A 26,861-nucleotide genomic window follows, 5' to 3' on the forward strand; every position below is an offset into this window, starting at 1 on the left:
AACCCATTCTCACCCACCTCAAATCAGTACAATACACAAATACTGAAATCTTTAAAATGAAATAACAAAAGCTGCTTGAACTTTGGCAGATAATTTTACATTAACCCCACTGCTCACAGACAACAGCTGAGAAAATAAGTTTTTACTTTAATTCCTGTTAAAATCTACTTGTTAGTTTACTCTATGAAAAAAAAAAAAGTCCCTCCCTGTCATTGTCCATGAAACCAGTTGCCCTTTCTGTTTTCCTCTCTTCTTGCTCCACCCCTCGATAGACCCCAATGACCCACCTACCCACCGTGTCAATTGGCAGAAATCTCATTACATAAATGTCCGACAGGCCTAAACACAATCAGTCCTGACACCCAGACCTCTCCCATTTCAAACTCAACCAAAACAGGGCCGGGGCATCAAATAACACAATCAGCCCGCTCCCCACGGACAGATTTATGACCCTCATGGCCAGAATGACAGCTTATTGTTTGCAAGCCAATCGTAATGATCAATCGGCCACTAATCCCCAACAGTAACACTGCAGCCACCACAACGCACTCCTATAAAGTGCAATCATCCATCAAGCCTCAGGCCTCATATCAGAAATCGCTGGGTCAATGTAAGCCGCGCCGGATGTATGAGGTTTCCGATGGAGCTTGGACAACGATGAGGTGAAAGTAATCGAGTGTCTTGTTTTCATAAATGCAACAGCTGAGACCCAGAGAGAAGAGTAAGAGCAGGAGGAGGAGGAGGAGGGGGGAAAGGAGCAGGAGGTTGGTGAAGCAGAGGACGAAGAGGGATAGAAAAGGGGTGAGGAATGGTATGAGGGGAAATGAAGGGGAAATTGCAAGAAGTGGTGGCAAAAATATATAAAAATATTGTGAATAACTAAGATAACTTTCTCTCCTAGCTCACTCATACAAAACCTCCCCTCACCTGCCATTCGTAAAAAGAAGTGATAAGTACATGGAGCACATATTAGCTGACAACAACAAACGTTCCACCTTTGCCCTGGATATTTCATGTCCATTGTAATGAATTATCTTCTGTTCTGTTCAAGCTGTTAGATCTGGTTTTAAAAGGCAGAAAAGACACCCTGAGAATCAGAGTAGAACCCTAAGCTTTCCTTGCACTTGTCTTGCCTTGTCTGAGCACTGGCTGCTACTCGTGCAGGAAGGAAGAAAGGGAAAAAAAGATACAAAAGAGGAATGAGGACAAATTCTTTGTGTATTGAGTCATGACCATAATCAGTGATTCCAGACAACTAGAACTTTGGCCCTCTAACACAGACCATCATTTTACCTGCTGAGCAACGCAGTGGGGACTCTTCATGAAGTCTCATTCAGTAATAAATGATGTCATGCTTAATAAGACCTGCAAGAGAGAATAGTTCTTGATTCAAAGAAACCATTTAATTAGTAAGTGGGAACTTTAAATATTCGCTGCATTGTCTGTGGAGTTAAAGAGGAAACACCACAAGTGCTATTTTTTCCAAGTTCCATACCAAGACCCTTTAAATACTTTAAGTACTTATTAACACAGGTTAACGTTTAGTGCTAATGAGGGTGGCGGGAATGTTCTTAATTTTGCAGGTATTAACTTTTTAAAATCAACATGTAATCAGTGAAAGCAAGATGGGGCCTAGTATAAGGCAACTTGCCCATCTCACCCACTAAGAGCCTTGTCATATATCACAGATATATCACAGACATGGATTTCTGCTGCCAGGGTCTTGGTAAACCAACTTTTTTGTACTTGCAATGCAGCTGTATGAAGAATCCCTGCAAAATACAATAAACCAAATGTGAAGCCCAACACTCTAAGCTAAAATGACTGCATGTTCACAGTGTTACCTCAAGAGGGAGACATTTAAGCAGTGAGCCAGCACACGAGGAAGGAAGGGATGGTTGCTGTAGACGTTCTTACTGTAAGGCAGATATGGGGGATTCGGTCAGATTGTAAGGGTTAATTCATTATTTACATCAAATGCAATTAAATGAAATAAAATAATAAACAAACAAAAATAATAATTGAGCAGAAAGAAATTATTTTCTCTTACCGCTGAGGTAGAACTCCACATGCCGCTCATGCACATTAATACACTCAGCCTCTGCGTCGTGCTGCCAAACACACACACAAACATTTCCATTGTGACAGTGACACAACTGTGTGTTAATGTTTCTTTTTTTAATTCAATCCAAGAGTCACATTAACAAGTTATATCATAGCAGTCCTGAACAGACAAATTCAACGTAGCTTGCAGTAATGACTCTTCATCATCAAAATGCATTAATAAAATAAACCTTGTAGAGTATAGAAAAAGACAGGAAGTTACAGAGAGAAACAGAGAGTTCAGTTTCCTGGTCCACATACAGTGAGCCATCAGAAAGACAACATCGCTCTGTCAGAGTACACAAGTCTTTCGTCTTAGGCTCACTGCTGGACGAACTGTTGAGCAGGCAGCAGTAGCATAAATACAAGTTTTTCTCTTGCAGGTTTACATTTCATCAGGTTGATAGGAAGTAGAAAATGAGACTCTCCTCTACTGAGGTATTTGAAATAAAGGGAAGTGAATCAAGTGTGAAAAGAAAAGGACCCAGTATTTTCTGACAACCCCAAAGTGGAAGTGTTGTGAATGTAAATATTGATTATATATCTATAAATGCACATATTTGACTTGCTGATGAAGTATGATATCATCCTTTAGACCATCAAATAGAAATTTCTGCTTAAATTAGAAAGAAAAACAAAACAAAAAACAATAACAGCGTAAGGGGTTACAGTGGCTCAGTACATTTCATTCTGGGTCTTGAAATATCAATTCATATCATTGTGTCAGTTGTAATTAACAATCAGAATCCCCACCTATGTACAAAAACAGCATGGTTTCCCTCATACATACAAACCTACAGGGTGAATTGTATATTAAACCACCTGTCGTCGTAAAATCACATCACTTAGGAGTACATGTAATACTTATCCAGTCCACGGTGCAAACAAGTTTTAGTCATTCAAATCTGTATGACGTTGCAAAGTTATAAAGTCATATTTAAGCTAAAAAAAAAAAAAAACAACAACTTTTCTTTACACAATCCTGAGACAAAGCAGAAAAGTAGGCCTGGAGAGTGTTTTAGATGTTTAAACCAACCGAACTCTTTCTTACAGTACAGAGAAATTTGTGGGGCGAGGGAGAGCTTCCATTAATTTGTGATCCCTACTTTCCTCCATGCTCCCATTACTGTAGCAAATATAAGAATGCAAAAAAAAAAAAATTCATATTATCAAGAATTGAGCTACAATATTGTAACCTACAAATTTAACATGCTTTACAGCAATGTGATATTTCTTCCAAAAATAAAGACAATAATCTAAAGTGCAAGCACAAATACATACAATTTAAAAGGACAACGTAGTACGGGGGCAATACTAAAAGACTGTGATTGAACATATCGAATGTTAAGTTTCTATGTGCGTACAGTCTGGAGTGTTTGTACGATGCGGCCCGTCATGTGGTGGCAGACTTCACCTCAAGGCCTGACACACCTGCACACTCACACTTTGCTTAGTTCAACCTGCACGCCTCAAACGTAACAAAAAAAGTCGATGGAGACAGGGTTCGAACAGGATAAAAAGTGAAAACGTTTGAAAAACCATGACTTCTTAGGAAAATGTCCACTGGAGATCAGTGCTTTGAGTAGCTTCTGATTGTGACAAGATTGTCTATACATTCTCTTTTTTTTTTTGTTTTTTTTTTTTTTTAGCATAAAAATTCTATAGATTCAAGGCTATCGGTTTCCATATGAAATCTGCATTTTGTTTCTAAGCAGTCAACTCAGCGATAATAGTAATAATATAACAACAATAAAACTTTACACTGTGTAGGAGGATTACAGCACAAAACAACTGCAGTATTATACAAAGGAGAAACAAAAAAATGTGGCTCAATTTTCACCATCAATACAATCTGCAGAGGAGAGAAGGTCACAGATCTCTGTCATGGCAGTGAAAATAAAAATCATTCATATACGTATATCAAAAATTCACAAAATGTCCTGCATTTGGAATATTCAAAATACATATCAGAACTCTTCAAAAGCATACATCTTGAGAAGGCTTAAGAGATGTGAAATATTGCTTCACTGAAAGCCATAATGGGGATACATGTACAGTATGCATGGTCATGAATGTGATGGGAATGTGACGCTCACTGACATGATGAACTTAGAGAAATTAATTAAAAAAAACAAAAAAAACTTAAGTTGTAAATCCTTTTGTGATATCCATGAACAGAGCCAAGAGAATCCAACCATGACTGCACAGATCCCAAGTACGAGCTACAGATTCTAATGTGTTCTGCTCAGGAGAGTATTCCCTTTAACAAATAATTGCCCTATAAAATGACATGATGTAAAGCAATGCATGTACATTTTAAAGAAGTTGCAGCATAATCTACCTTTCATCATGTGTGTTTTTTTTTCTTGAGTTTTAGGTTTTTTTTTTTGGTCTGCTTCTAGAGACAGAAAGAAAAAAAATTGTTAGGAAATGATTGAAATGAGCATCACTTTCCATAATAGAAGTAAACAGTACAGGTTTCGTCAACACGTTAAAAAAGTGTCACTTGATTGTAATTTCAGATTAAGTTTCTTGAATTCAAATCACACAAATAAGAACAATGTGTGATGGACAATTTGGAAAATGTGAGAGGAGAACTTATCAGAGCATTTTTCCCAGTGTGAACCAAGGTACCTGCGTCCTAAAATTGAAAATATAAAGACCAGTAAAGACTAACGAGCAGCTACACTATTTGCCTGATTTGGGATAAAATTTGTAATCTTTAATATTTATTCATTTCAATTCGACTTGAAAGCATAGGGCCGCCTAGCCACTGATTATAAATACATTTCATGGCCAGAAGCTGAATGTGAGTTTGCTGAGACGTCTGAGAAGCCATTAAATCTTATTTGTGCCAGATATTTTTGGGCCAGTACGACCATGATTGGCAAAAACTTGATGCAAAAAATGAGGTATAAATATTAGCACAGGTGGCTATTTTTCCAGACTGGTCCCTAAAATGTGATTGGACGGCAAAGGTGCTTGGATGTCTTTCAGAACATGCCTCTGTTAATGAAGAAGAACATGCACATAGAAGAAAAGTCAAATTTACAGGTGAGTAAGAGGCTAATGTTCCGTTATTACATCCTTCAAAACATACTGGAAGAGTGGGGATTTCAGACAGACTGAGGAATAATATGCTGTGAAAAGTGGAGAATGATTAAAACTGTATAGCAGTGTAATGCAAAAAGGGAAACTGTGTGACCTTTGCCTATGGAGGCACCAACTTAACCACCAAACTGAATGTGCTTTCAACGGTCACACACTGTAAATTTTTCCTTTAAGGCCATTACACCACTGGACTGGACAAGGACAGTACAAACATGACAGGTGACATGAAATCACCCAAATGTATTTTTGGTCCACGTTGTGTCACTTCAATAGTAATAATAATAATAATAATAATAATAATAATAATAATAATAATAAAAGACACTTAAATCTGCCAAGCTGAAAGAAAAAAAAAAAATATCAGTGAAGTTTATGTGAATGAGGAATGACTGGGCAGAAGAGTGATGATGTCCAAAGAAAAAACAAAAACACATGCACGTAACCCAGTGAGCATCAGAAATGATGACATCATACAATTTTTCATTTTTTTTGTTACTGAACCCTGAGCTAAATCAAATATATCATTGTATATGTAACAGGCTCATAGCAATTACGACCAACAACTCGCAGAGACCTGAGTTCACCTCAAATGTGGCGACTAAAGCTGAACGCTTCAAGTGGTCAAACAATTATCACTGGTACCTCCGGGTCTCCAGTCTTTAGATAAATAATCCTCAATACTGCTCAAAATAACATGAGCCCATGCATTCTGCACTTTCAGTTCAAAAGGCAGCTACCATTAAAGAAAGGAAAGAGTTAAAATTTACAAATAAAAAGAGACTCGAACACTGATTTCACTAGAAATTAGTTCACTTCACTGTCCAGGGCTTGTTTTTTTGTTTTTTTCTTTCTTCCCTCTTGTTAAAAACATGCACAGTCAGTACTATGTTAGAGGGAAAAGAAAAAAAATAAAAATAAACATTTGCCACTGGAGTTTTTGTAAGTGCTTGCCCTTCAAGTATTCAAGCATTGTATCTGAAACAACCAGTGTTTGGCATTTTGACGATCCTTGTTATGAAAAAAAAAAAAATAAAAAAAGGAATTTATAACAAAATAAACTGTTACCAGGCTGAAAATAACCTCAGAAGATTTCATGGATACAATACTAATAAAAAAGGGTAAGGTAAACTTCTTCTTTTTTATGTAGTTGTGGTTACTGAAGTGTAGTCCCTTACAGCTCAAACAACTTACTAACAAGTAACTAACAACCCTTTGCCCCTTATACAACATCCTCTCACCAGGAGAGGAGTTTGTTTTCTCCCACTACATCTGAAATCGTTTTAGTTGTGTTTCTTGAGGAGTCCATCTATTGTGCCATCGTGGTCATTGGGGCTGAAGTCGGGGCAGATACCGTTAGCTGTTTTGGTGGTGGCAGTGCCTTGCGGGTTCAGGGAAGACAGGTTGGGCTTTATTTGGTGATCGTGGCAGGGGCTGCTGTGGAGGCCTGCGTTTTCTGCGTGCAGGTACTCCTCAGCAAAGTCTGGATGCTGATCGGCAAAGCTTCTGAACTTGTCTGCCGAGAGACCACAAGAGGGCACCAGAGACAAAGAAGAATGTTAAACACTATGAAATAAAAAAAAAAAAAAAAATACCCAAAGCCAGACTACACTTAAAAATACAGTGGCCTATTTGTTGAAACTACTGCACCTCACGAAAAAACAACAAGAACACAGCTACTTTGATGACCTTTGATGGTGACACAACTACTGAGATTCAGCTGAGAAATATTTAGCTTAATCAATGACCAGAGATTGTTTATTTTATTCGATCTCTCTTTACCAAATGTGATCTTCCCTGTGTCCTTGGAGTCGATGGCGGTAAACAGACGTGACACGCTGAGGTGGGTCACCCCTAAAGCCGTCTTCAGTATAACTGCCAACTCCATCTCTGTGATGGCGCCATCCTCCTCTGCCTCAAACATCTGGGGAAGGTGAAACGGGAAGAAATGCAGATGCCGTCACTTTGACTCGTGGCATGTCACGCTGACAGGGTTGTGAGATGAGGTGCCAGTGAAATCAGTCTTTAAGTAGATGACCTCTTTTTCTGAAATAATGTAAATACTGAATCTGTTCTTGGTGGGTTTGAGAACTCTATGGTCACAGAATTTGCTCAACTCTTACAGAAAACCAATTCAAGTGAAAGAATGCAAGTAACTCAGACTTGAGCTATTTGATTTTCACACCACCACCACAACAGATTGGCCACAATGATAACACCCTGAATGGACTTTTTTCATTTCATTACTCTGCTTGCAAAACCTAAGAAAAACAACAGTATGTGGCATTTTAACATAGCAAATGTCATGCTGATCCTAAGCAAGCACAGAAAACTCTATTCTGCCTGGTGGTTAGATAAGTGTAAAGCTTGAAACAGAGCATACCTTGAAGGCCAATTTCATCGTCTCCAGAGTTTTGGCAGGTCTGCATACGACAGATAAGGCTATCACATATTCTCTGATATCCATGCAGTTATCTTCATGCTGGAAAAAAAAAAACAAAAAAACGAGAGAAAACAACGCGTTACGAAAGATGAAGACAGAGCATGCGAGCAAGACTACTTGTTTATTTCACAGGAGTAGCTACGGGCGATTGCCGTTGAAGTCACAAACACACTCCTTTAAAAAGAAAAAAAAAAAAAAAAACCCTTTACTGTTTGTTTGGGTATCACACTGCAAATGTATCCCCGAATAAAAAGCAAGGTGCTGTGATCAGTTTTCTAAATGCATTTGGTATTAAATCCAGCTTCCAGGCTTAGCAGTGTTCCTACAGAAGTGCTATGTCACAACTGACTGTTAGTTCTATCATGCCCTGAACTACAGTACAGTGCTTACCGCATACATATTGTATATTTTTTATATATATAATTATATATCTGCAATGAACACAATGAAACACGTTTTTTAGTGCTGGCCACTGACAAAGAATGGGGAGCTATGAGGGTTATGAGAGAAAAATCTCTGCAGTCTTCACCTCATCAAAAAGAGCGAACATGTCTCGCAGCATGTCTGAAACTGGCACGTCGAGGAACTGAGCAAAGTCATCCAAGCCCAGCTTCTGCCCCTCCAGCTTCCTGGCTCTGTTCCCGTACTCCTGCAGAACCTTCTCAGTGTTCCGCGGTTTCAGCCTGGAAGAACGAGGGGAAGAAACTTTATTTTAATTAATAACTTGGCCACAGGGTGAACAAAGAGAAAGGGAGAAAAAGAATGAAAACAATACAGACAGGACAGCAGAAGAATTGTTTCTTTTTTTTTTCATCAAGAATGCACCACAGATTTCAGTCATGTGCTGTGTATCACAGATCCCATCCTGTGCAGTGGGAGTCACTGCACAGGATGGGAAAGGGAAAGGACACAATCCCCAAATGCCTTCCCACCCACACAACCACACCGCAGTTATCACTGACCAAAAACTGAATCTGGGTGCCCGCAGCATCCTCTGCCCATCTCTCCCTTGCGCCCCTCACTTAGTTCTCACGGATGGGTGCATTGCATTTTAAGATTTGAGTGACTCACCCCAGTCTCCTGACGAGCTTGGCGAACTCCAGCAGACAGGTGTCGACTGGCAGTCTCAGCTGGCCTTCTGCCATAGCCAGCTGGCAGTCTTCGAATGAATAGTCTGTGATCGGTACCCCCCAGGGCTCTGAGCATAGCACAGGGGAGACAATAACGGGACATTGGTGTGTGCAAATCAATACAAGCTTCGCTTAAGGCTTATAAGGCCAATATAGTAGCCGATATGGCTACTCTGATGTTGAGAACAATGTGTACACATTTTTTTGTCCATCTGCCGATGTTTCCCATCCCGAGCTCACAGCGGTGAAGCACAGAGTGTGGGCGTATATGAGAACACAGGTAGTAAGTACAGCCTGTATAACATGAGCACTGCATAAAAGAGATTACATGAAAAGTAAGGTAGGGTGGTAGAGAAGTGCAATACTGTCACTTAGTGGGGTATGTGGATAAAGGTTCAGGTGTCATACTCATACCAGGTTAACATTTATGAACTCACACATTCTGCACAAGAGGAAAACTGTATGTCTATGATATTTACTTATTATTTATTTATAGTTTCTTAATGAACCACATTGAAACAGTACAGAATTTGTGGTTGAGAGGGCAAGAATGAGCGACTAACACCCGCTTTCACAACCACTGCTCACTCTGTCAGACCAAAACCACACAGAGATAAACCTATTTTCACTTGTTTGTTGCTGTGTGTGAACGAGGCACTGAACAGGTCTTTGTCCCTTCTAATTGCTGAGAAAGACAAAACAAAAGCAAAGTACAGCATAAAACAAAACACAGTGCCCCTTCGCATCCAAACAAATTCATTTTAGGTTCATCTAACCAAAGAACGTGCAGCCAATATTCATCTGGCTTCTCTCCATGTTTTCTGCAGCTTTGTGAGCAATAGTTTTCTTCTTGCCGTCTGTAGAGGTTGACTTCACGCACTGTCCTTCGCACTGTCTGATCAGTCAGTGAAGCACCAGTTTCAACAGACAATCAATGTGCCAAGTCAGAAGCACTCATCCATCTGTTTTTCAATGCAAGGTTGTGTAAATACCAAACTGTGCGTGGCATCATTTTTTCATGGATGACTTCTGTTGTTATGGCTCCTCCTGTCCTTCCTGGCCACTGTTAGCAAATGTGTTTTGGCTCATGTTTCAGCAGCCTACTGATCCTCGAGTACCCTCTCGCATCTGCATGAAGTTTCACAATCTGCTTTCCTACTTGTTCAGGCAGTTGCTTATCAGTTGGAGCCATGTTGCACTAGATACAACCCAGGCCAAAACTGAGAAAGCTGTGGTGTTCACAGGTCATTGTGTAGCCTTGTTCATGCAATTAGCTTTCGCAGGAAACCGCAGGTGTACTCACTGGGGTTGCACTTTGTGACCTATATTTTCAATGTAACCTTTTTGTTTTTAACACACTACAATTATTGTAAGATGGTGCAATTTTAAAACATTTAACTTTTTAGTGCATAGGGGTGTACAGTTTTGTTGTATACTGTACATTGCTTTTTACTCTCAAAAGTCAGCTTTGCTTTTGTAAATTCAAAGGATGCACTGTTAACATACTATGAACAATACATTCAACTTACTTAGCCATGACACGCCTCACATTGATAGCAAAGAGAGCAGGGTTCTTCTTTTCCTCCTCTGAGGGTGTGTAGATAGGAAGGAACTGTGGAGTGAGCAGAAAACTGGTATTAATTAAGCTTTGTATGTGTTTGAATATTATTAGGAGTAAGGATTAGCAAAGATATACATTCTTTTGACTTTAAAGAATTTTCAAATACAAACTCCTTAACGCAGAAATGAGAGAAAACATGAGACTGTACTGATGAGACAAAAAGAAAGGTGCATACATATACCGGACATCTTCAAGAAATAGAGAAAACAGAATGAACAGCAGCCAATGCCTGGCAATCTGTTATTCATTTCTGCAAGTGCAGAGTTCATCGTGGGTAAACAGGGCATGATCCAGAATCACGCAGTACGGAGAGATACTTTCACGCTTACCTCGATCACAAATTCGTTGTGCAGCTGGCAGAGAGTCAGCCACAGGATTTCAAACCTGGACAATAAAAGGACACCATCAACGACAATAAACAAATACAGACACAAAGAGCCTTAATTGGGGTCAATGTCCAACAGCGCAAATCATATGACAGTGAAAACATACTCCGCTTTTTCCACATGAATATGTTTGCCACCACAAACAATACCTCACAGTAACCTTTTTTTAAACTTTCAAATTTAAATTCAGCACTTTTACATAATTACCACTGCCACAGTTTACATGCACCCATTCCCTATGAGATGCCTTTCAAACCTTCATATAACCAAATCTAGAAAAACAACAGCAAGCATTTTGAAATGTTTAGGTGCAGCCTTTAGTTGGACCAACTAAAGAACAAGCTGTTTCTAAGCTCAATTTAGTCAGTCTTGTTTGTAGATGCCTGACTACTTATATTTAATATTAATATTTTAATATTTTTCAGTTCTGGGAACTGAAGAATATTGTAATTGTAATCTGATGAACACATTTATAACAGAATCTGAGGCACACCAATGTTAACTGTGTACTTACGCTCCAGGTCCTTGCCACGTCCATGTGATTGTGTCCTGTAAAAAGCAAATTAAGTCAAGACAGTATTACACAGACAGACACAAAAATAAATTAAAATATGTTCAGGGTGCATTTTCAGAACAATTGCTAGCTTTGACTGCTGCTGTTGTACTAAATAACAGGGAAAACCTTTCAATTTTGCAGTCAGGTGAAGGCAGGAATTCAGTCCCCATGTATTATTCTACTCACAAAACACTGGTTTACATGCAGTTTGGACAATATGTGTTATTTTAAATACAAATGTGGACATTTAAAAAAATCCAGGCTCAGTGTTGATACATATGACTAAGGACTCAGGTCATCTGAACAGAAGTTTATTTGTGTTCTGAAATCAGATTACTGCAAAAAGGAGGAAATACAGGAGTGACTTAAGTGTCTGTAAACACAGTGAGTTAGCAAAATGTTTTTTTTAAACTTAAGTATGTGTCAACCATGTGATGCCATTGATTTCAACAGCCTAACCACACTGTCCCGACATGCACTACTGTGAAGTTTTGCAACTGTATTTGTGCAAGTCACATCCTGTAGAATACCTAAACACTACCTCTCTAGAAAAAGACAGTAGAGATTTGTTGGATTTAAAAGATCTTCAAACAATTCCTTCTCACTGTGTCCTCCATTAAATTTGGGCTTCTGTAGCTTCACTACCAACAAGCCTGAGCAATGCCTTGGACTTGCATGCTGAGTCATATCATGATTACCCAGAAATCCCGGATCAAAAAGTTCAGAAAGCTTCACTGAATTCTTCTCAAAACCAGATTTAAACTACTTCAACTAAATCGGCCTCTTCTGCCTGCAAGTAGGTGTCTACTGAATCAATAGTCTCTCATGCTACACATACTGTTGGGTGCAAATGAGTTTAGTTGATAAACTCAGCGTCATGTGAGCATCCAGAATGTAGGGCCTTTTGGCTTGAACAAAGTTGGTGAAACTTGAACAGGGCAAACTCATGCTTTCTCAATAAAAGCTTTGCATAATTATTCATGCTTTATATAATTATTTCCAAGGGCTATTTTTGAAGTACAAAGGGAATTAAATTTGAATCATAACTTAAATGAGCAGATGTAGAGGATTTGATTCACAAATAAAAACACTCATAATTGCTGCCATTGCCACAAGTCCCATACGCCCCAGAGCATGTTGAATTTACATAACAACAATACACTACTGGATTACAAAGTCATTAAAACAGACCCACATGGTGTCTGTGGACTGCTGCAGTAGAGCGTTGTATGTGACCAGGTACATGTTGTCAGTAAACAAGCCTCATGCATCCACTTCTAGTGTGATTTCTGAGTTCATTGTGCATTTAAAGAAAAAATATTTTCATTTTAAAGCTCAATTGTTGCAGACACAGAAATATTAAGGAACATATTATAGTATTTTAAAAGTATATTCAGCCTATTTTCTGATAGCGACTTATTTTCGTATCGACCGTACTGTAGGCAGCAACACCTTTTACAGTGCCACTCCCTGCATATGGAAAATCACTCATGTCTGCTCTACAGGCTCTGATGAGCTTTACTCACATAAAGCAAGATGCATTCAGCTTTAGGCTTCTATGGATTCTCAAATGCTGCAGTGTCAATTTTGCAAAATGCTGCTTAATCAGTCATTAATCTTTAATGCCTTTTGTTGCCACCACTTAAAGAAAGACACAATGTGACCACAACGCACAATGTGTTGACAATATTGCATATGATTCTGATGAGTTTGCAAAATGCTTCTGCTTTAATCAGAACATTTTCTCCTTCCTGATACTATAAATAACTGTAACATCGTTGTTCCCACAACGTGACCAGTAAGACATTTATATGCACTGAGTCTGACTCTGGAATGATGCCAAGCAAGCTGCATGGCATGTATAGCATACATATACACAATATGGCCCATGCAAAAGCCCCAAAGAACAAACACACAGCACTATCATTTTACCTATTGCAGGCCCATCATTTAATTTAATCTTCTACCACTGCCACCATTATGTTTTTACTTTATACTGTGAATAACTTGCACCTCTTGTATGCTGATATCTGCCCTATATTAATCTTAGTGTTCTTAAGTGTGTAGTACGCATTGCTGGCAGTTTAACAGTGACAGATATGAGAGAATTACTACCTGCTAAATATAAGTATAGAAGAATGTTGATGGGGACCAGTGAATGGGTGCTGGGGCAGTAATTAATCCCTCAGGAAACGAGTGTTTGACCAATTACATCTGTAATTTGTCACACAGTTAATTTATGAATGAGGAGATGGATGGGGAATCTTTTGCATCCTATTCCCCATCTGTGTGATATCACAACACTTTCAATATCAAGCAGATGACTTAACAGATTATTTAACTAATTGTACAAAAACCCAACGTGAAAGGGATTTTCATACAAATATTTGTGGCATTAAGCTGTGCTACTGATATATCCTTAAACCATCTTACCAGTTTATTAGGGTAACGAATCACCACGGGCTGCACTGGTACAGCTGGGATAAAGGCCCCTAAAAGAGCAAGTAAGACATAAAGGATTTGTTTCAATTTGACATGTCTGTATAAACAATACACTGGAAGTCACACATCCCAATCTCATACCTATTTATAATTTGTCTATTACAGATCTTTGTCTTCTGGAAAACCACAGTTACAAGGTAGATGTCAGGTTAAACCTGGTTTTTAACTTTCTTGCCTTAATTCAACCTAAATCAGCTGGGACCATGACTTTAAAAGAAGAAAAGGAGAAAGCTGAATAAGGTGAAAAGTGACAGTAGAGGAGCTACCTGGCTTAAAGGTGATTAAGCAGGATCTGTTGGTGCATGTTCCCTCTGGAAAAATCATTATCTGTAGGTAAGAGAAGGTGGTTTATACATTGAAAAAGGAAAATAAATCGGTTGCCATATGTTAAACAGCAAGTTAAGACAGCAAGTTGTATGTTTATTTGTATTAGCTTACAATATGTCAGATGAGCAGTTAGGATTTCACAGGTAAAATGTTTGTCTGATGTGAGTAATCTTTTTCAATAATCTCCACGTTTGAAAATAAAAACTGCAGTTTCTGTTGAAAACCTGCTTCTGTCCATATAAAACACTATATGAATGAGGAATTTACATATTGGTTTCATAAACACTAGTCGGTACTTCAAAGCTTTATGTCAGTTACTGTCAAACAAGGTCACCAAACCAAATGTTTGTGACCCAGTTTCTAAGCTCTCTTTGGCAGAAAAAAACAACAAAAAACAAACAAACTGATGTCTCTGCCGTTTTGCAGAGATTTGGTAGCTGCAAATATGATGACTTTTTTTTTGTATGTGTATCTGTGATTTCCATTCACTTACCTGAGGCCACTCCCCTCCAGAGTGGGCTCTGCGTTTGATTTCCTCCACAGTCTTCTTTCTGGAGTCCTGGTCTGAGCGTGATACAAACACTGGCCTGATGTACTTAATCAAAGCTAGGAGCAAAAGGCAAAGAGAGAATAGAAGAAATGCAAATGAATACAGAAAAATAAGTAATTCTGAGGTTTTTGACAGCTGAGCAATTAAAGCTTTTCTTTATTATCTGTATCCACTTTATGTCATGGTTTTGTTGAGCGAGAGGAAGAAACACTTGCTTTCATTTAGAATATGGTGTACATTATAAAATACAATAACTTGTATTTCTGTAATAAATATTAAGATTGTTACTGTTCAAATAATCTGATAAAGTCAGCAGAACAAAAACACTTCACTGTGCTGGCTAAGAAAAGGCAGCGAGGGAAAGAGCAAAGATGTACTTTACATCAACCGCAACACTGAGGGTGTTTAACAAACCACTTAACTCCAAATCACTCCAACAGAGTGGCACAGTGGTGAAGAGTGGCACAATGTGGTTGTACTGAAAGACTCTTCTGTTAATGAGACATTCATGTAATAGTAAAGCGCTGCTGAATAAAAAAAGGTATTCGGTAATTCTTGCTGATCGGTCAGACACTATTACAGTTTATGGACTTTGCTAACCAGCTATTATAACCTTCAAACAGAGACTGGAAGCAGGGGTAAGCAGCCAACGTAACCTCATTTATGGGGAAAAGTCCTCAAAACTATTTTTACATGTTGTATTCCTCTGTATGAAGACATGGTCCTGTGTTCCTCAGCGCTGGTTGCATGAGTCAGATGAGTCTCACATGTTAAATCACAAATGCACAAAAAGTCTGGATTCCCTCTATGATTACAGGCAAGGAATAAGGTAGCTTCAACTACAATCTAAACAATCCTGTCAGGATCTTAGACACAACTGGGTGATTTAAGAAATCTAAGCAAACACACAGCACAGCAAAACACAGCAAAACAAACAGTAGCACTGGTGGAGATTTAAATGGGCTATATGTAAGTATTTTTGTTTAAAACAGTCACTGAGGCGTCCTGCCCTCAGACCAACATGAGAGGATGAAAAAGTAGTAACTGAGTTGGCTATAAACCCCTGTTGCTGTCACTGTCATCCTCTCTCAGTGACGTTCCTCCAGTCTTTCCTCACCTCTCCTGACTCGTCCGCTACTCGTGCCACCACCACATCTCCGTCATTCCTACCTGGGCAGACTGGACGTGAAACTGATGCCATCAATCTAACAATAACCTTCAAGAATTTAAAACTGAAATTCATGACTTTACACATACTGTCACCCTCTAAATTAAAAATGTCTGAGCATCAAGAGACAAAATCCAAATTGACTCATATCAGCCATATGTGCTTATGTAAACTCAGCTATACTGTAGGGCTGGGAAACAACTCATTATCATCTTTTATGCCCTTTCAGTGGATTAATAATATTATTACAAGATGTTATTGTTTTAGAAATGCATATGTGGAAAAAGCTTGTCAATGTAACATAAAAAAAACATTACAGTGGAACACATTTAGCAGTATTAAACCAAAACTTTCCTTTTCCACTTTTGCTGTATCGTGACTGATAACATATACACACACAACTGTCTGCTGACCACAACACTACTTTCATATTTCTAAAATTGCAACCGTTTGCAAAATGTTCCCTCACAAGTGACAACACTTGTCAATTTCATTTCCTGTATTATATCCACTTGATTGGGTCAGACTGAGACAACACAAAGTTGGGGAATTATTAAAAAGGAAGTCAGCTTCATGTTTTCATGGTGTGTTTTCATCTGCAGGGCGAAGATTAAGGGTGTCTCTAGCATTTAAGATCTGTTAAGCACAGCTGATTTCCAAAGGAAAAAGGTACAATGAAATGAAAAAAACTGAACAGATGTTTTGTAGATGTCAGAAAAGTTTTCTTGCACATCACATTTTTTAACAAGACAGAAAAATTAGCAAAAGCAAATTTGAAGGTAGACCTGTGGCAGAGAATCAAAAAGAAAGTGAAAGACGCTAGTTAAGGAGAGTGAAGATAACACAGGATGAAGAAAGAAGAGGGTGAGGCCATGAGAAGAAGAAATTGATTCCAACTGTCAGCTGTCTGCCAACAGGAAGGGATTATGGCTGTAGCTAGTTCCCTGAGAGACACTGTACACACGTCACTGTGGATGATCAGGTCTTAATGCTTATTCTGGATTCCACTTGCTTGGCCAGGCAAGCGGTGCCTGCTTCCTTACTGCAAGGCCAACAGAACAAGTCAAACTTAAGTTGAATAGACACATTAGTGGGTGGCCTTTATTTAGCATTCTAACTTTTTTTTTTCCAAAATAGAGGAACCAAACACACCAGAATAATGAATAAATATACAATAAAATGCATTCTGAAATTGATACAGCCTTATTCAACTTCGCTCAGACTGAAGGTAAAGAAAAAGTGGCTAATTACTGACTTAGTAGGCAGAGCAGGAGGAGGAGAAGGGAAGACTAAAATAACCCACACCTAGGCCATTCACTGTATGCCCCGCTGCCAGGGGCATTAGAACAAATGCTTAAAGATGGCAACTTGAAACGTAATTGAACTTGCAAGCTAGTTAGTAGGATCTGCTATTACACTAATGTGTGTACTGACTGCAGCCGCGCAATACCTACTTAACCTCGGTGTAAGGCCCTGGGTGGTGCACAGACAGTAACTCCAGATAGCTTTCTGAAGGACGCGCTCTTTGGTGGGATCCATCACCAGCAGCTGATGGATCCCACTTCTGGCTCAGTTTATAAATTGAGGCAGGTGGCCCAGCAAATAATTCTGTCAATAATATCAAATAAAACCCTGGGTTCATGATCATTACTGGCAGTTACAATATGTCTGATAAGCTAACCTTTAATCTTTAGTGTCTTTTACACACACAGAGCTAAGTATCTTAAGAACGTTGTGAGTTACTACTGAGATAATTTCCTTTCTCAGTCTGAATGTGATCATGTATCCCACAATGCTATGTAGAAGCGATACATAACTTATTTCCCAAAATAAAGGTTGGGGGAAAAAAAAAGAAAAAGTAATATTTTACAAAATTAACTTGCTAAGCCAGAACTAACAAATCGAAAATCTCATTTTTGGAAATAACTTCTGCTTCCACTACAGCAAAACATGCAATCTCACACATTTCCTGGTTTACCACTGCTATGAATATTAGCCAAGCTGTACTTAGCTTCAATTCATATAAACATTTCTGGGAAGTAGACTGAGAAATCCCCTCTGTCCCCTCAAAATCCTAGAAACTGTTATGACCTGCCCTTTACAACGTGACTTTGCCTGCCTCAGAGCACATCACAACACAAGGCCCATACTGTATATATTTAACTTGCTATAGAAGTCACACGGCCGTAGAGTCTGGGTAATAACTGTGCCTACGCATAGAGATTCTTTACTCTGGTCAAAAAGATTTTGTAATGAAGAATCAGATAACAGATTTTTTTTCAGATTAGCATCATTACATTACCTGTTACCTCCCACACAATACAGGTCACAGTCATAGAGGAAATGTTACTTACTGCCCCAGAGAGGTATATCCTTGCTCTCAGCCTTCATGACAATTGAGGCCATTGTCATGGTGACTGGGATGGCATCAAAGTAAGAAGAGTGGGGTGCCAGGGTGAGGATGGGTGCTTCTGCAGGCAATGCCCTCTGCCCTTTCACAGTCATCCAGTGGAAACCTCCCGCAAACCACATGACCCGCATGATGATCTTCAGAATTATGTCCACCAGTCTGGAAACAAGATCATGTATGTATGAGGGGCACTTTTCATTTAAACTGCCGATGGGGATAAAACACACTCTACATGATAGAACATTCATATAACATTCAGTAATCTCCAACATCAAATAGTGGCTAATACAGATGTCCAATGATAAAAAAAAAAAATTGACATGGAAGATTACGGCTAGGTAGGGTTAAAATTCTGAGTTGTAGTGGGAAAAAATAAATACTATTTGTGAGTAAGGAGAGAAAACACCACCATAACACTAAGAATGAACACTGTAACACCCTGTTAGGCACTTCTCCAAACTGTGTAGAATCTCCCATTAGTGTACTCTACCCCTCTGAGTCTGTGTTCTGCCTCTCACCTGACTTGTTTAGCCTACCGGCCTTTCTTCAGTGCCATGATGGCTTAGATATCACAGCTTATGTCGAAAGTCTAACAGTCATCACTCTACACCAATCAAGAGCCAGTATCCTGAATTTGCTAAGGATGCCACTGAACGTTATAAGACTCATGAACAAATTATCTGATAGAGTTTTAAAAGCAACAACAACACACTCCATCAGAAGTACTCCAAAATGTGCAAAAGAACAAACACAAACATAGAAATTTAAAAAATGAGTATGGGTTGTACGCTCAAGACAAACAAAACATATTTTAATTAAGTATCCTTATCTATACCAACTCTATCACTATCTTGCTTTCTTCTTTCACACCTCTCTCATCACCATGCCCACACAGTGGAATTACTAGAATCGTCTATACTCACGTCTGCTATGAAAATATCACGTTATTCACCTGCTTTTTCATTAACCTTTCAGGTGGTATTTTTAGGGTTTTGTCTGAGACAAGTGTTCAAGAAGAGGAGACCTGTAGCTGCTGTGGGAGTTTCTTAGACTGCCTATTAAACAATGAGGGAACATGGGGTGCAAGACAGAGGGTCAAACAACTGAACTATCAAAGCTCTGAGATGACTCAGAAAGAATAAAGAAAGAATAAAATGATAAACTTACATTCTTCTTTGATTTTCACTCCTTTGTAATAGTTGCTGTCTTACAACCACCAGGTGTAAATGACTACTAGAATTTTATTAAATATTTGTACGAAAGAACTGAAGTGCTTCCTGCAATACAAAATTCACCTTTTATAAAAACAGACACACGTATAGACACGAAACACCCACCTCCTCCAGAGGCACTGGGGTTCGACGGCGGTCTCGGAGCGTCCTACTGAGGCTAGGAAGGCAAAAGGCCAAGCCAGGAGCATCATGAATGCAGCCATGAGTAGGCGGATGGGGAATAGCGTGACTGTCATTAATGCAATCTGTAAGAAAAGGAGGAAAAGAGAAAAGGGTTACAGAGACAGATCCAAATCAATAGAAGTGAAGGTGTTGTCAGCCATCTTGGTTGTTAGAGTTACAGGCTGTGTCTGAAATAACTCCCTCATTCAACAAACCAACTCCTTATGAAACAGACACTCAAAAGATTTTGGACAGAAATTGAGATTTCAAACTCACTACACCACACTGTGGGATTGTTAGCAGAAGGTAATGTACATGGTGTGGACTCAGTGGAACAGTTATTGTTCCACCGAGTAGTTTTTGAGGGCACTATAGTACACGTGCACACTCAAGACTCACCCAAAAAGAGCTACAGTCTCAGTTTTACTTTAGTCCATGCAGTATTTTCACTACACTGTGTCAGCTGTGGTTGCCCACCAATACAAACATTTAGGGCCACCACAATACCCTGTGTATGATAGTATATCTATTATTTATCTTCACCGTAGTTATTGTTGCCACTGGGGAATGACTGTTCTCCTCTATTCTTATCCATTTATTAGTTGTAGCAATCAAATAAGGCATTAAGCTGTAACTGATAGTAAATCAACTTTTTCATGTGCTTCACAATGAATGCTTTTTTCCCCTTTCAAAACTTTTTATTCCAGTCTTCTTAAAAAGGATAAAGCTCCAAGTAATGTTCTGACAATTAATTCCTTTGAATGTGAAGTCTGTACAGAGAAGCCAAAAATCACCCAATACCCCAAAAGTTTACTCCACAAATAGACTAACATTTTGGAACCTTTTGTCAGACGTTATGTTGGAAGAACCAAATAGGTTTTTCTTACATCTTTGACAAAACACAATAAAGGAAAGCACTTCAGAAAACAATGAGGGCTTCATCCATGAACAGCAAAGACCTATTAGCAATTGCTGTACAAAAAAAAAAAAAAAAAAAAAAAAACTGTGCATTTGGTTTAGTTTAGTCCAAAATGTAATAAAACCAAGCAAGGCTTTTTCTTTTATATATGGCCTCTGTCCACGGCTGCCAGCAGCAGCTCAGCAATACAAAACAGCAGGGATCCTACATGAAGAGCTGTGTGTGTTACTTGTAACAGACAATTTAAAAGAAATGGTGCGACTCCCCTCAGGTCCCAATACAGCCTTCATGTGTATGATACACCACATACACAAACACGTTCATGTGAATGTCACATACAGCATATGTTCTTCATTCTTGATGGCTCTGACAAAACCTGGCACTTCATTGTTTGAGTCCTGTGGTGGCTGTTTACTTTAGGGCCTTTTATGACTCACTCCCTGATAATGGTGCTTATCTTCTGTCAATATTTGCTTTGATAGCAACTACTACTGGGGAGCATGAAGTCTATCTGCGCTATCTTATCTGGGGAGAGTTCCTGTCTGACAGTATAGTCAATTTAAATCAATCAACTGAAAGTTTGCTAGTTAAACAATGAGCACCAAACACATTTTGATGGCTGGCTGAAGTGTAGACAGTCTTCCCCAAAACATTCTCCTGGTCTGAGAAATAATTATACCTACATTAAAATGGCATTATCTACACTAGAGGTGTTTTTAAGGCCACTACACACTAATCTTACCACTGCTAGTTTCGCTTCTCTTTTCACAGACCTCGAAAAGGTTTACTTTCCCAGGGTTCTATAAAGACACATGAATTAATTATGCACTTCCACCACACATCGCTCTCATTTTATACAAATCTACAAGTCATTGTTTTGCACAAGAAAGAAAAAACATGTATGGCACTTTTTTTTTTTTTTACAATAAAAGGGACCTTGCCAGGAATGTTTGAGAGCCCCTGTATAATGCATTTGTTAAAAGATTTATTCAGACCCAAAGCATGAGAATACATGAATGTCACTTAGAATTAAAATACAGGCAATACTACAAAATCAGAGAGGTTATTTAGGAGTTAGAGTGAATTCAGCCATTGTACTAAAAGGCATCTTTAGATTCATGGAATAGGTCTTAAAAATTAATGGGAAAACAAAATAAACACTCATGTGGACTGATGCAACTTGGGAATTGTATTGTAGCCTCCAATGCACGGCCTACATTGTAAATATAAAGTAAATATAATATTAACTGTAGCCAGTTGTAGGTATTTCAAACAAAATGCAAAGGAACAACTGGAGATAGCTGTAATCCAGATGTTTCTCTGCCCTGGTGAAGACAACCCTGAAAGGTTGAAACCAGTCAGCATTTTTAGCCATTAATGTCCAATAAAAAAGAAAGGAGAGCACCTGTGTGTGTGTAATCATTTTCTTCAATGGCTGAGTATGCTTTAATTGTGAATGTATTGTCAAACCAAGAGGACTTTGTCAGCAATGTGTTTTCTTCCAGAAACACAGCAAAAATCATGCTTTCTATCAGGGTTTACAAACGCTTCTTGACTAAATGTACAGTGAAACAGGAAGTTGTGCAAAATAAATAATTCAAAAAGAAACCTTGAACTGTAGAACCTTTCTTGGTAGTAGACATGTATGAGCTTCCCGTTGCAGATGTTTCATACTTAAAGGTCTGAACAATTTCCTTGTTGAACTGTGTACACAGTCGGTGACAAGCTGCAGATGTGTGTGTGTAGTTTCTGAAACTCACCAGTAAGGTTGTTCTGTGTGGTAGTCTGCCATAAATGTAATACTTGAATTATTACTAGCGCATCTTAATGACCATTTGCTATGATATGTGTTGAAGATTTCACTGTGAAATGTATGGAGAAAGCGAAACTGTCAAACCATGAAAAATCTTCCATTCTGGACACCTAAAAAGGACAATCAACAAAATTTTACTGTGTCTTTTTCATAATTTGTGGGCAGAATAAGAATAGCAAGTGTCTGTATTGGTGTAGGTGTGTTGCTTCTGTTATTGGTGAGAAGATGCAAAACAGTAATACACCTTTAAAAGATTCAAGATTCAAAGGCTTTTAAGATGAAAGAAAAATACAGAAAAACAGACAGCAGGAAAGACACGTTTATAATGGAGACCTTATAGGCTTTACTTTAACCACACCCTCAGGGCTCTAAGGCGGGCAATACTTTACATGCTACTGACATTTTACTCAAAGTTATTGAACTTTTTAAACCTGGGGCCTTAAACTGAGCAAACTGCACCTTCAAAATTTGTCTGATGAATATGTATAACGACTCCAGTCAGATGACCAATGCTGAGGCCAATCCACAGAAGTACTGATCTATATAGTGTGGGAATAAGCTATTGACTCATGGCTGCTTTGGCAGGATCAAAACAGATTTAGGTCTTTGTTGGGTTTCCCCGATAAATCACACAGGAATGTAAATTAGGCTTGTCAAAGCTAAGCTGGGAATTAAATTAACTTTTAACATTAGCAGTTTTCCCCCTGACAACTTACTTTTAGGGCTTATTGCTATTTTAGGACTGGAATGTTTTCTGATACTCCTAAATCACTGACAAAAACACTGCAGTATGTTTTCACATAGGGGCTATGCCAATCAACTCTGTAGATCAATGAATTAGCTCATCAAGGTTGAAAAACTGCAAGAGTGGCTTCATGTAGATTCAAAGGTCAAGCTACTGAATCACAGTAGAGCCTACTAATGAGTATCCGCAGGTCTGCACAGGTGATCCAACATTTGGGGCAATTGACTAATGTTGCTTATGTCAGTTATACACACATTACTGACTACACCCCCGCCCCCTTTACTTGACAGCTGTTCCTTTTGACACAAAGAAATAACTAAAAGTCATGGATTGGAAAAGAAGTGAAATCTCTCCTGTTACTCTTGATTGTGTAGTCTACTGCACAGACTCTTGAACTGTGGGTCACAATGCCAATTTGGCTTGTTACAAAATGAGCACTTTTTTCATTCAGTTACAGCCTATTAGCTCTCAGGCCTTTAGCCTGCACTTACAGGCAACAGCCTTATGGTCTAACACCAAGCATACTTTCATGGCTTGGGTTAATCCAACATAACTCATCTGTTCCTATTACCATCTGTTACCCTTCCTGATGGGGAACGTGGGGGGTTTTACACTTATACTATGGCCAGAAATTATTTACTTACTTATCAGAATAAAATTGTGTGGCAATTTTAACCAATCACAGCAACATGAAAACATCTATGAATAGGTTTCATTACTGTAACTGTGACACTGCAGAAATAATCCTGAGTCATCTCATACCATTCAGTTATAGTCACTCACCTACCACTGTAGAATAGGCACAGCAGACAACAGACAAGGAGCACATACTGTAGTACAATACTTTTTCTCTTTCAACCTAAAACAAATTCTGTGGGTTTATCAGTTTATTGGCTAGTCAGCCAGTAGACAAAACCAACACTGTTTTCCCCGTCTTCAGTGTTTCAGTTCTGATTGTGTCTTCCTCGTCTCACTATGGATGTGAAAGCAAGACCAGCGCAACATGCTGAAAACAGTTGTTCCCAGTTACATCAGAATAACTGGGAAACTAATTTCTATCATTCCATGACCCACTTTTTGTTCAGCGCCACAAGAAACCTGGTTCAAGCACCTAGTTGCTCTGACTATCTTAATGTGATGTTAAAACACTTGTATTTATATAAAAATGGATACTGAAAAATAAACCTTCGCTGCAAGGTAAAGCAGTAGATTATGTGATTAGTCTAATAAGCTGCATTTTTTTGCTCCACTGACTTTGTTACGTTAGATGTATAGGAGAAACCAGAAACCAGTACCTAGTCCGTTGGCTGTGATCCACCTGACATTCTAACTTTTCTCTTCAATCTCTATCTGAGAAGCCAGGAGGAAAGAAATATGTGTGAACCTCCCTTGGTCATTATTCTTACTTGTAACAAGATACTCTCTCATACCTTCTATGCCAGAGGAGCTCCATTCATAAAACTGAGGTTCTCCCATTGGACTGAAGTCTGTTACTGAAAATATCTCACAGCTGTGTCCCAGTTCCACACTGTTTACTAATATTGCACAGTATGCGCTATGTTCTAATCTTGACGGTAACCATGTTGGCAGCAAATATGCCAAGAAATTAACATGTTTTACTGTTTTGTATTTACAGGCTGCAATATAATCACTGCTGAACATCAATCAAACGAAACTGCTAATTTAACATTTGGAAGCTTTACAAAGAAAAGGCAAACTGTTTTTCACACAATTTATTACACTTGTTTGTTTATCCTAGAGCTGTGGGTTCACCAACAATACATTCATATCAGTCTATTTCAGACTGCATGTGGGAATTTTTAATTACACTTTTTTTTGGTCTTTACTTTCTCCCTGGTGTGAATTTACTACACTCTTGAACAAGATAAAAGCGGCATATAGTGTTGAACAGGAAAAGAAAAACATCTCTCAAATCTGAATCCCTATGCGAATGTACAAATGTATGAACCAGGATCTCACTCAGTGTACTGATTAATGCTAAGTCATGGTTGGGGGGGGTGAATACAAACTCACTTCCCTAACTGTTTAAACTGCTCTGAGAAACCATATGAGGTGAGCTACAAAGGGTCACGTGTCCAAATTTATAAGCAGGCACAGTCTGAAAGAACAAGACAGTCCAATGCTCAGTTGTACACATGATGAGAGGAGGTTTCCATCATCTGTGCATCATGCAGCATGTTGCAATATTTGGAAAGAAGGAAAGACACTGTTCTTTCATGAGTGCAATATCAAACAGATCAGAAAGCCTTTTAAAATGTGTGTCTTGTAATTTCTCTGCAGTCTGCATCCCAATGATACATTTTCATAGTTTTTGAGCAGTGAAGCTCAGAAATACCAAACTAGTGGTTGTTAGCCTTTAGGTGGCCTGCAACACCTTATGCAGAGAAGCCTGAAATCTCTCAATCTGATTATCAGCAGCGATGACGGACAGCTGGGATGCATGTGTGATCTGTGCCGGAAAAACTGTAAAATTGCAGTCAGGTGACTGGTCTATTTTAAACGAGATTGGCAAAAGCGAGCAAACTTTAACAGCTAGGGAAAATCTATCTAAGCTGCAGATGGGGGAAATTGGACATGACTGTCAGTTTTCCATCCCATTCTCTCCACCCTCCACACGCACACGTGTTGTGCTGCTGGCTGACTGGGACTCACGGTGATAGTGAACCAAGCAAGGAAAAAAAAAAGCAAGAGTAGCTAGAAAATGGAGTTTAAAATAAATGCCACATTTAACGGTTCCCGCAAAGACATGCCTTCCTGATAAAACAAAAAAAAAGGCTACCGCAATTTCCATAACAGCCAAAGAGCAACAAGCTAGGCCCACCCTGGACAGGCGGCCATGCTCAGATAACTGTATTTCATCTTAGTAGGTTGTTAGCGGATTCCAGGGCACGGATTCCTGTGATGATTTTCACGTTTTAAATACTCGTGTTTGAAATAAACACAATGACTGAAGCAGAGCATCCAATTCTTTAAAGACTCTCAGCCCTTTACAGAATGAAAGGAAGGCAGGGAGCCCACAAGACAGAAGGAAGAAAGCAACATGTATGTAGCTAATGCTAGCTGGCTAGCTAACACTAGCTCAGCTGACTGCATGCAATCAGGAAAAAACTGCCAAGTTGAACGGTGGTGACAGCCTCTCCACTGTCGCACGAAAACGCCAGTGGTCAACGAGCAACTAAAGCAACATGTCAGCTTATCCGCACAAGAGTAAATATTTTACCAACAAACATAATATTACCTTTGCCTTTTCCATGGGGGTGAATTTCAAGACGTGCACAAAAGGGTTTCTGAACGGAGGAGCTTGGTCCATCTTCTTTCCATCTCCTTCCATCGCACATTGTCTGTTACTCGGTAGTCTCATACTTACAAGAAGTAACGCTAGTCGAGGCTGTAGAGAATTTCTCAATGTTCAAAACCGAAAACTGATTCTGCCAAAAAGGAAGACTCTCCACGCAAAACGCAGTTTATCTTATCTGTCTTGCACCGTGGCTAATTTGAGGTGGCAGTGCAGGGTTATTAACGCTATCTTCCTTTCTCGGACAGCATGGAGGGATAATGGTTAGCTCAAGGATTAGCTGGGGATATTTGAAGTCACCGATATCCTTCTGCCTTCCGTGCGCAGGACGCCTTCCACCACACCGTGTTCCCCAACCCAGTCCGCTAGC

General features: G+C 39.0%; 1 protein-coding gene across 1 annotated transcript; it reads right to left on the reverse strand.

Annotated features, from left to right (window-relative positions):
- Positions 1-3,115: 3,115 nt before the first annotated feature.
- On the reverse strand, positions 3,116-26,861 carry LOC121185473 (lysophosphatidylcholine acyltransferase 1). Its single transcript, XM_041043642.1, is given in 14 exon segments — positions 3,116-6,727; positions 6,994-7,135; positions 7,595-7,693; positions 8,184-8,337; positions 8,726-8,850; positions 10,310-10,396; positions 10,735-10,789; positions 11,306-11,340; positions 13,781-13,839; positions 14,116-14,176; positions 14,670-14,782; positions 18,249-18,463; positions 19,642-19,781; positions 26,435-26,861. Coding segments are annotated over 14 exon segments (1,641 nt in total). The 5' UTR covers positions 26,558-26,861; the 3' UTR covers positions 3,116-6,494.

This window comes from Toxotes jaculatrix, chromosome 8 (assembly GCF_017976425.1).
Source record: "Toxotes jaculatrix isolate fToxJac2 chromosome 8, fToxJac2.pri, whole genome shotgun sequence".
Taxonomy (NCBI): domain Eukaryota; kingdom Metazoa; phylum Chordata; class Actinopteri; family Toxotidae; genus Toxotes; species Toxotes jaculatrix.